The following is an 11,387-nucleotide window of genomic DNA, read 5'->3' as shown; positions in this document are numbered from 1 at the left end:
CAGTGTTGAATGTTAAGACGTTATGATTTGAAAAAATAAAAATAATAATTATAATGAAAATAAGAGTAGCACAGTCTTAGACCTAGCCCAGTTTTTCAATACTACTAACAAAACACTGTGTTTGGTTATATTGGAAATGCCTTTGTGGCTGAACACTTTCCAAAATAACCAAACAAATGTTTGTAAGTATTTAACAGAAGGGATGTGAGGAAGGGGAGAATACTGTTTGGAGAGGTTTCACACACATTTTATTTAAAGTCCTTTATTACAGTCAGAAATCCAGTACCAAATTTTGTGCATATGTACTGAAAATAGAAAATATTCACATATTCCTTTGATCGGTGCATGTAGAAAAAGCTTTCGGCCCTGTGTCGGAAATGGTACTTAAACATGTAACTCTGAGACGGGGTTTTTGTCTCTTGCAAATGCCTTTTGTTTTTTTTAAATAACAAATCTTTTAAATACACCTCTTCCAACCTTCACACAGTTTGTTACAATTCAGTGCCTTTCTTGCTCTGGTTTTCATGGATCTATCTGGTTTTATAGTGCTCTTCTGGCAGGTTTCTTAGCTTCTCGGCAGCCTAGGGCAACAAACACAAAGTTATTATGCAGTTTGACATAGTTTTTATGTGATTTTATGGAGTTCTATGCATTTTCAAAGCAACAGCATGAATCAGTGGAATCCTGTACTCATGTTTTTTCTTCTTTTGATTTAAAGACATTAGCTTTTTATCTCCAAAATTAATATTTGTAAACATTTGTAAATCAAAAATTAAGGTGTCAGTCCCATATTAGCAGTCACAACTTTGACTTTTAATTGAATATCATTCAGTTTATGATGCTGAGCTTCTCCTTGCAGTAGTTACTCACTATAGGAAGCTTTGAGTAAAAAATAGTTACTATGACATTTGACTGTAGTCTGGATAAGCTCAATGGAGATGAGAAAAATCAAAAGTTCATGTTCTCTGCTCGGTATGAACGCATGTGCATAAATGTATCACCTGTTCAGGGGTGAGATCTCTTTGCTCCTGGGCAAGCATCTCATAACCCACCATAAACTTCTTAACTGTTGCTGAACGCAGCAGAGGTGGGTAGTAGTGAGCATGAAGCTGCCAATGGGAGTTATCTTCTTTTAAATATGGGCCAGTAGGCGCTCCTGGAAAAAAAGAAGACAGAAGAGAATCTTGAGTTGCATTGTGTGAAATGAATGGACCCCGCGCAGCCTCAGGTGGGAGCTCAGCTTTTCAGCTGCTTCTCCACTCCAGACTCAGCTCCCCTCTCGAGCCCCTGCATCACTGAAATAGGGAAAAACTGATTACAGAGTGGCAGCAGCTGCCCTGCCAACCACAGTGGCACTGACCCTCGAGCCCACTGCACCACCCCTCCACAGCAGCGGAGCCAGAGACCACACCCCTGCTACAGATTGAGACTACAGATTATTCAGAAAGATTAAGGTTGATAATGTTCAACTTTTTCCACAACCCTAGAGACCCGAGACTTTCTATATATGCATACTGATGCTTTCATATTGATAGGTCCACAGATCCTGAAGAACCTTGTGTAGGATCAATCTGAAGAATAAGAATAAAAGCTACAAATGGGAGCTGAGTTTTCAGTGACAATATAATGTTAAACTGTTGGTCTGTTGTGGTGAAATTGTTTATGCTCGTTTCTGTGAGAGCCAGTCTGGTCTAGCAGTGGCATGGAAAATCAAGAAGGCAAATCAAAGTACAAAAAGGATGCCTATGCTAAGCAGCCATGAAAAATATATCTGACATATCACATCAAGGGCTTGGTGGAAGAGTCATGAATGCCTGCTCCTTCATATTTTCATGTTAAGACACCATGTTTCAAGTCTAAGAACTGTAATTTTCAAAGGACAGTATGACACTGCATGTTAAAATACATTCACTGGCCTCTTTGTTATGTACAACTTGTTAGTAGGGGTTGGACCCCCTCCCTTCAGGACTGCCTCTGTGGCACTGATTCCACACGATCCTCAAGTATTTTGGTCCGTTATGTGAATGTCTGAGTCCAGGACGTACCAAAAGTACTGCATTGGTTTCAGATTTGGTGACTGTGGAGGCCATGTGAGTACACTGAACTCATTGTTGTTGTCATAAAAACCAGTAACGATGAGCTTTGTGACATGATGTGTTATTGAAAGCAGTCTATCAACACCAACAGCCTGAACAATTGATACAAGATGGGTGGATCTATGCTTTCATGTTGTTCATACCAAATTCCTAAGACCCTAATATACAAATGGTGCAGCAAAAATCGAGACTCATTTGACCAGTGACCATTTTTCCAATTTCCCACCATCTAATTTAATGAGCCTGTGCAAAATGTAGCATTAGTGTTCTGTTCTTAGCCGACCGGATGAGCAGCCAGTTTGGTCATTTCATTTGGCGTTTTTGTTTAGATATTTTCTCTATTTCATACCATTCTCTGTAACCTCTAGAGATGGTTGTGTGGAAAAATCCCAGGAGATCATGAGTTTCTGAAACAGACCACCAGTGGATCATGTGTACCGTATTATTTATTTCCTCAGTGTGCCTGTGAAACTACGAAACAAATAAATACACAAGCACACTCACAAATTGACAAGAGCACAATCAAGAACACTAAAAGGTAAAAATATGCACAGCCAGCTCACAACAAGCTTAACAATCAGTTAACTAACATGGTAAATTAAAGAATAACCCATGATGTAGTGTAACAGAAACAAAAACTTCCCTCCAACTTGGGCTTTTGTGAGGACATGCTTTCTGATTTAAAGAAAAAAGTGTGCAAATGTGCCTCCTGTTGCTGTTCAGCTGGCTTGAGATCTGGTGACTCACAAAAGCAATAGCCTGTAATTACCATAACTTTCATGATCATTCAATCATTTGCACTCATCATGTTTGTCTGCCATTTAATTCTGCCTTTTGCCTTTAATTTGCTACCATCCGCATATGTAAATTCATAAAACTTGCAGAAAATTCCAAAAACATTTGGGTTATTACATCGAGTCTCTAAATCCCCTAAGTGCCAAGACCAACAATACATACTCACTGATTTATGAGTGAAGCATTTAAATAATTTTTTGTATCTTACTGCAAGCTAATTAAGTGATCAGGGAAGAAAAAAATGCAGTGGCACATATCTTTGCAAAAGAAGTATGAAATATCCCTTGGGACATTGTATTCGCAAGGAAAGCTTCTCCTTTTGAGTGAGTTTCCTGACAACGGGGTCTGATCAGACACAGATACAGATGACAGGAGGGCGACATAAAGAAAACTAATGGATGGGGGAGAAAAAAAAGGAGGAACAAAGAAAAGCCTGAAGCAGTCAGATAAAGAATGAATAGAGACAGATGTTCCTATTAGAAGACAATTACCTAGTTTTAAATCGTCTTTGGGTGTGTTTGCTCTGCTGGCATGCGTTTCAGTATATTACTGGGTGCATTATTTCACAGTTAAGAAAGTTACAGATATTCCTGGATATGGGGCCACAAATCAGAACAGTTAGCAGTGTAATTTTCAAAGACAAGCAATAACACTATATATCTGACAGATGTTTTACGACTACCATACATCACTGTTACCCTGCATACTGTGTCTGCCTCAATCTGTGTTCAAGTCCTTTACTCAGCCTGGTAATATTGTCTGTGATGCGCTGCACATCTCTCTGCAAGCCTCCTGAAGGAACAGAAAGGTAGTTTAATATAATGTATTATTTCCCAGGTGAATCAAACAGAATCCACCCAGTCCTCCATCTTTCTGTGTCACCACTCTGACACTAATAAGCCCAGCACTAAATAATAAGAGCTGACTTCTGCCAAATTAACTAAAATAAAGAAACAGCTATAAACTGATATACTGTAAGCTATGTGCTGTATATATAGAGTGAGAGGTCAGTGTGTTTAAAGTAAACAAAGTTTAAAGTAAAGTTGTTGCCTACGGGACTAGAAAGCTTGGGGTCAGTGATTTAACTATATGTTTAAAATCATATAATGCTTAAAATAATCCACCAAAGAACTGCACAAACATAAAAAATTGAGGGTAAGGGGGGGGGGGGAAAGTCCAGGTTTAAATTCAATTGAAATGTCATTGATCTGAAATGAGCTGTCTATTTTAAATATGTGTAAACTGAAGCAATTTTGCATAGAACAAAAGTTAAAAGTATGCTGATGTGAATGCCATGTGGAAAAAAGTACAATGCACCATGTTGATAAAGCATTCATAACTCTCTGAAATCTTTCAAGAGATACAAAACATAGCAGGAAACAGGCAGGCATTTAATCCCCTAATTGTCTGCAAGTACAGAATATGTAAATAAAAACCTGGCTATAGGTTTTTGGCTAAGTGCACACTACAAAACCGAACAAAATATGTATTAGCTTAATATTCTAATATTTAAAGGCCTAATTTTGAAATACTGTGTCTTAATTGTTAAACTGAGACAACTCTCCAATGTATCAAAGTCATTCTGTTTGCTAAAAAATAAAGGTGCAGCTACTGAGTCCCTGCTTACAACCTTCAACACATTGCTTTAACTTGACCTGAGTCTTTTAGACTCTAAGAAATGAAACAGACTAGAAGATTAAAGTCAAAACTTAACACAAGATCTGTGGGATCTTTCACCATAGGCAACTTTAGAGTGCTTCAAAGATTTGATATCAAATAAAATAAAAAGAAGAAAGTGATTCGATGACTGTGTCCTCTGGTGCCCTCTGTCCTTTTCACCACACTGCAGTTTGGGTGGGAGTGTTTCATCTCGCCTTTTAAAACTATCTTTCATGTGGGCTGCCTTGTTCCTAGTGACCTCCTTTAGAAAAAAATGATAGCATGACAACTCAGGTGGTAGGTCTTAAAAATACAGGATTTCATTTTCTGAAACTGATCTGTCAAGAGATATTTATGGACCAAAAACTGGCTCTCTGGAACATAACAGATTTCTGAATTCTTTCTTGACTAATCAAAATAATACATTTTAACCTTGTGTTTATTATTTCCAGTCAGATTGCTATCAAACCCTTCCCTGGTCTGAGGATGCTAATGGAAGAAGACACAAGTCACAACAAAAATTAAAAAAATGGGGAATTACAACAGACCAAATAGCAGTAGAGTTGACCTTTAAGCTAAATGATAAATTTAGCATACTGATATGCTCACAAGGACAATGCTAACTTTATAATTTCATGTATTGAGAAAGGAAAACTGATGTCTGACAGGTACTGTGTCTCAGTATTAATTTAATGTGTTACTTGGTTACTTACTAAATGCAAAGACCAGATGAGACTGATGGGAATACAGTAGTTTTGGTCATCATTAATAAAATATTGATTTTGCCTTCTTACATACAGTCAGTGAGCAGTGAGATTTCCTTTCAGTAAAACAACTCACAGGGCACAGGTGCTGCAAGGATTGAACCAACAACCTTTAGCTTATACAAGGATCACTCTGTCCACTCAGCCATGATAGCACTACAGTCCTTTCTGCCATTCATCACCTCATCGCATCACTGCACTCTGCTAACCTCTGCCCCAGCTTGAACACAATGCAAGGACATTTCTGTGGCTTGACTCACAGTATGTAATGTATTTCCTTTACTTTCTAAAGCACAGGTTACTATCAGCCAGTATATTCACGAAGCACCTCTGTAAAAAGCAGAGAACTTTCTGGATAAAGTTTGAAATCTTGCTTTTGTGTACAAGTTGCTTCTTCACCTCAGAAAACTTATTTTGGGCTGATATTTGATATCCAATATAAATTGCAAAAGTGATATTTTTCTACAGTTCCCACAAGTTTATTTGCTTTTTCACTTTGCTGTTCTTTCATTTCCCTTATGAGTTATAAATTACGGGGAGGTACAAGAAAAATGGGCGCAGCATTGAAATACATGACGGCAAATAAACATTTGTTAAACTGAAAATACAAAAGAGCAGCAAAACATTTAGAAGAGCCACCTGCAGCATTTTATAAATATGTAAATTTATTTCATCACAAAGGCAAAACGTGTCTTCAGTTCCATGCCAAACCACTGTCATATATTCAATTCGCAATGACTTGTAACTCAACAACAAATTCAGCTTTCCTCAGAGGATATGACTTGATCGGTTCAACCTGAAATGTAAATTCAAATACCTTTTCTGACTTCACGCATTTTTTTTCTTTTTTTCAGCAAAAAATGCTATAAAGACATTACATGGATGAAAAAATAAATAAATAAGTAATGGGCCTCCTACACCTAAAGGGGCTTTTATGATATCTCATTCTAAGTCTATTGATTTGACTGCTTCCACTCTTTTGGGAAGGAATTACACAATATTTTAGAGTATGTTTATGGGAATCTTTGCCCATTCATCCAGGAAAACAACTGATGAGGTCAGTCACTGCAAGCGAGATCCTACCGTCCAACAACAATCTCTGTTCCAATTTATCCCAAAGGTGTTCTGTGTGGTTAAGGTCAGGGCTCTTTGTAAGCCAGCAAAGTTCTTTCTCACCAAAGACATTCAACCATGTTTCATCCAAATTTGGAAGCACAGAATTGTCTAAAATTGTAAACTAAAGTTTAGAGATTTACCTTCACTGGAATTTAGGAGCACAGCCCAACCCAGAACATAAAAAAAAACAAAAAACCCAAACAAAATAGCATCCCTCCTCTGCCAAACGTTATAGCTGACACAAGGGTTGCTTAGTCAAGGATTGTCGTGATTATTTTTGATCAATATTGAGATCATGATTATTTGTCATGACTATTCATTGATTTTACTGACAGAATTTGTTCATTGCATCTGTAAACAGAACACTATTTTCACATCTTCAGTGGATCTTTTTGATTTGGATGGATTGTTAATGCTGGACAATTTATATTAGCAGCAGCTGCTTTGCTTTTCTTGGCCTTCAAGCATTAGTTATACTGTAGTTTTGTCATTTGTGTTTCCAGGCAGTTGTGTAACTTTGCAGTGAACTCTTTGCATATGATTCGCTCTTGGTTAACATCACTTTTGCTCAATCCAAAGCACTTATAAATAATGGATGTTGATCCACTTCAAGGGAAAGTTCTTAAACTTCTGCTGTGGCAGACATTTGAACTTTGTTGTACATCTTTTTCTTTTTAATGTATTGTTACTTTTCTAGACTGGTGCAGGAAACTTCAAGCTGCATGGCACAGAAAAAAACTGGCTGGTATACTCAGGGAAATATTCAGGCAGTGAATATTTAGAGGACACTTTATTTGCTTTTGCTTCATGTTCTGTTGGTGGAGTGGGCAATTTAAACATCACTCGATCATCGTCATTTAATTGTAAGAAGCCAAAATCATGATTAAGATTAAAACTGCAGCCCTAGATGCACAATTAATCCAAAGAGAACACTTCGACCCATATCCAATTATGGTATGACAGTGTGAACAGCACAAATCCGACATTTTCAAGTCCGATCTGGGTCACTTTCATATGTGGTACTGAATCCGATACATATCTGATGTTTTAGAAAGTGTCTGCTGTTTGAACGGTCATGTCGCATTAAATCCGTCTTTTACGTCACTGACACAAAACAGACACCAATTATCAGCGCCGGAGAAGCGCCCGAGAAGACATCGTTAACGCTTCCTGGCCATCCGGTGTAGAGGAACATTTTATTTGTACTGTATAATCTGCAGATTCTGACAGAAATCTGCATCCTTTGAAGCATGGCTCCTCTCTAAAACAGCAATAAGGATCATTATTACTCCATATGTAAATAACAAAATAACTTTATAACTTAAGGCAAAATTGGGAAACGTAAAGTCTGAAACAGTCAAATAATACTGTTTGGTCTGGGTCTAAACAGAGCGCGTTGTGTGTGATGTCTTCTTTTGCGCATGCGGGCCGCTTTGAGGGTTCACACTAGAGCGCGTTTGCTGTCACAATTTATTTGTAGTGTGAATGAGCAGACAAAAAAAATGGATTTGATCAAAAAATCGGAATTAAGCATTAAGACCTGCAGTGTGAACGTAGCCTAAGATCTCCTGTTTTACATAAGAGACAAAAAGGTTGTATCTTTTGTAGAAGTTTTAAAAATGTAAATATTTCAATGTGTCTGAGTGCACACTAAAGTGGTAACACAGTAAGTGGCTGATGTCAAAGCTGAGACTTTATCAACCAATTTATTACGGCAGAGATGATGCAATTGCAGCAAGAGCTATCTAAACATCAGAAAACGTGTGTTGCACCTTAACGAACATATATCTTTCCAGTGACATTGGACGAGCTGATCAATATTCATATGTTCATTTTGTGTTGTGTATGATGAAGTGCCTTTGCAAAATTATGTTGGGGAGAAAAGACCGATCAAGGAGATAGGTGGAAGACTGGGGATGAGAAGTCCTCTGCATGTTAATTATGCCGATCTGCCATTATTAAAAAGCATGTCACAGGGTGAACGTTGACTTAATGGAGAAAGGGTGGCACAAATAATTAAATATAACAAGAGGTGGAGAAAAGCAATTGAAAGCTCAAAGAAAAACCAGAGGATGTAAGGAAAAAGGCAAGAAGTGGCATCTTTAATCTTGTGTTGCAGAAAATATAATGCATATGAGGTCAAAGTGGGGTGGATTTTCAGTATTAAAAATCTGCGGGGCTGTCAAAAACATAAGGTGTGACAGAATTTTAATCACCCTCCTTCCATATGACTTCTCATTGGTGCCAATTTGGTGTGGTATGAGAAATCATTTAAATACTGACTATGAAAACACTTGAAAACACACATTTTTATAGATTATTCTATAATAACTGCACTAGCTGATCACTCAGATTCAGTCAAATCATGCAAAATTGATTAGATGGAACTTTACAGTATAAACTGATAATGACCCAAAGCACAGTGCAAAAGCGAACAAAGAGGTTCTCAAGGAAAAGGAATTGGACATCCTTCAATGGCCAAGTCACTCACCTGATCTCAACCAATAGAGCATGCACTTCAGTTGCTAAAGACAAAACCAAAGAACTAGAGATGGACAAAGCAAAAGCCAAGTGATTGCAGTAAAGGCCTAGCAAAGCATCTCAAAGGAGAAAATGTATAATTTGGGGTTCTAGATGTCAGGCAGTAACTGAATGCAAAGTAGTGAAAACCTCCTAATATTTAAAATTGTTAGTTTGTTCAGTTAATTTTGAAAATGAGGCATTGTATAAAAATGGCTATAATTGCTGAACAGTTAAGGCAATACGTTTAGTAAACCTCTTGATTTAAAACTGAGAGTCTGCACTTCAATCACACCTTGATTGACTGATTTAAAATCCACTGTGACAGTTCACAGAAGAAAAGATATACAATCTGTGTCATTTTATATTATTATATGGATATATTACAATATTTTGTAGTAGTCTACATGTGATACATCCATCTATTTATTTAAACTAAAAGTATCTTGAAAGTTTTCTGCCACCTGTCTCTCATATTTCTTTCACTCTCTTAAAATATCATAAAAATATGACTGTTTCTTTTTAATTCCCCCCCCGACCATGCCACTTTTTGTCTTACCATGCCAGCCCATGGAGTATGGAAAAGAGACTTCGAACAGATTGTCATATTTGGTCAGTAGTCGCTTCATAATGGCAGCCAGACCTGACAAACAGTAACACAGACATAGATATAATGACTAAAGGCAAATAGTGTGGGAAATAGGGAGCATGAACACATTTACATATACTTTTATACCTGTGCGCATAGTTAAAAATTAACTACATGAGGAAGGGAAGCTGAAGCAAGGGTGTAAGAGTGAAAAAAAAAAAACTTTAAATGTGAAATGAGAAACAAATGCAAGCAAAAAAGCTTTGAACTGAAAAATTTAAAAATAAAAAAATCAGTATTTTGGAGGGAAACTGGAATATAAAAGAAAAAAGTCCAGAATTATTAGTATACAAACAATTACACACACACACACACACACACACACACACACACACACACACACACACACACACACACACGACAGATAAATAAAAAAATATTCAAAGTAATCTGTCACAATTAATCAGTAGTTTCACTTCTAATATCTAAAATATGATCTCTTCTTTAATTTTATCTTTATCTATCTTTATCTTTGAGAGCTAAAATATTTGTAACACACAGTTCAAAAACATTCTGTCATTGGCTTACAGTGGGGCAAAAAAGTATTTAGTCAGCCACCGATTGTGCAAGTTCCCCCACCTAAAATGATGACAGAGGTCAGTAATTTGCACCAGAGGTACACTTCAACTGTGAGAGACAGAATGTGAAAAAAAAAATCCATGAATCCACATGGTAGGATTTGTAAAGAATTTATTCGTAAATCAGGGTGGAAAATAAGTATTTGGTCAATAACAAAAATACAACTCAATACTTTGTAACATAACCTTTGTTGGCAATAACAGAGGTCAAACATTTACTATAGGTCTTTACCAGGTTTGCACACACAGTAGCTGGTATTTTGGCCCATTCCTCCATGCAGATCTTCTCGAGAGCAGTGATGTTTTGGGGCTGTCGCCGAGCAACACGGACTTTCAACTCCCGCCACAGATTTTCTATGGGGTTGAGGTCTGGAGACTGGCTAGGCCACTCCAGGACTTTCAAATGCTTCTTACGGAGCCACTCCTTTGTTGCCCGGGCGGTGTGTTTTGGATCATTGTCATGTTGGAAGACCCAGCCTCGTTTCATCTTCAAAGTTCTCACTGATGGAAGGAGGTTTTGGCTCAAAATCTCACGATACATGGCCCCATTCATTCTGTCCTTAACACGGATCAGTCGTCCTGTCCCCTTGGCAGAAAAACAGCCCCATAGCATGATGTTTCCACCCCCATGCTTCACAGTAGGTATGGTGTTCTTGGGATGCAACTCAGTATTCTTCTTCCTCCAAACACGACGAGTTGAGTTTATACCAAAAAGTTCTACTTTGGTTTCATCTGACCACATGACATTCTCCCAATCCTCTGCTGTATCATCCATGTGCTCTCTGGCAAACTTCAGACGGGCCTGGACATGCACTGGCTTCAGCAGCGGAACACGTCTGGCACTGCGGGATTTGATTCCCTGCCGTTGTAGTGTGTTACTGATGGTGACCTTTGTTACTTTGGTCCCAGCTCTCTGCAGGTCATTCACCAGGTCCCCCCGTGTGGTTCTGGGATCTTTGCTCACCGTTCTCATGATCATTTTGACCCCACGGGATGAGATCTTGCATGGAGCCCCAGATCGAGGGAGATTATCAGTGGTCTTGTATGTCTTCCATTTTCTGATGATTGCTCCCACAGTTGATTTTTTCACACCAAGCTGCTTGCCTATTGTAGATTCACTCTTCCCAGTCTGGTGCAGGTCTACAATACTTTTCCTGGTGTACTTCGAAACCTCTTTGGTCTTGGCCATGGCGGCGTTTGGAGTCTGACT

The 11,387-nt window shown here is 38.1% G+C and overlaps 1 protein-coding gene across 1 annotated transcript in view; it reads right to left on the bottom strand.

Moving 5' to 3' along the window:
• Window positions 1-231: 231 nt before the first annotated feature.
• galt (galactose-1-phosphate uridylyltransferase) overlaps window positions 232-11,387 on the bottom strand; it is a 36,511-nt gene continuing 25,355 nt past the window's right edge. Inside the window, exons 9-11 of the mRNA XM_082538887.1 lie at window positions 9,510-9,593; window positions 1,002-1,156; window positions 232-581 (exon numbers count right to left, since the gene is read on the bottom strand). Of these exons, the coding sequence (XP_082395013.1) occupies window positions 531-581; window positions 1,002-1,156; window positions 9,510-9,593 (290 nt within the window). The 3' untranslated portion in view covers window positions 232-530. The remainder of the gene's footprint in view (window positions 582-1,001; window positions 1,157-9,509; window positions 9,594-11,387) is intronic.

The sequence above is a fragment of the Aulonocara stuartgranti genome (assembly GCF_965226115.1).
Source record: "Aulonocara stuartgranti genome assembly, chromosome: 7".
Classification (NCBI taxonomy): domain Eukaryota; kingdom Metazoa; phylum Chordata; class Actinopteri; order Cichliformes; family Cichlidae; genus Aulonocara; species Aulonocara stuartgranti.
This window is presented reverse-complemented; position numbering and strand designations above follow the sequence as displayed.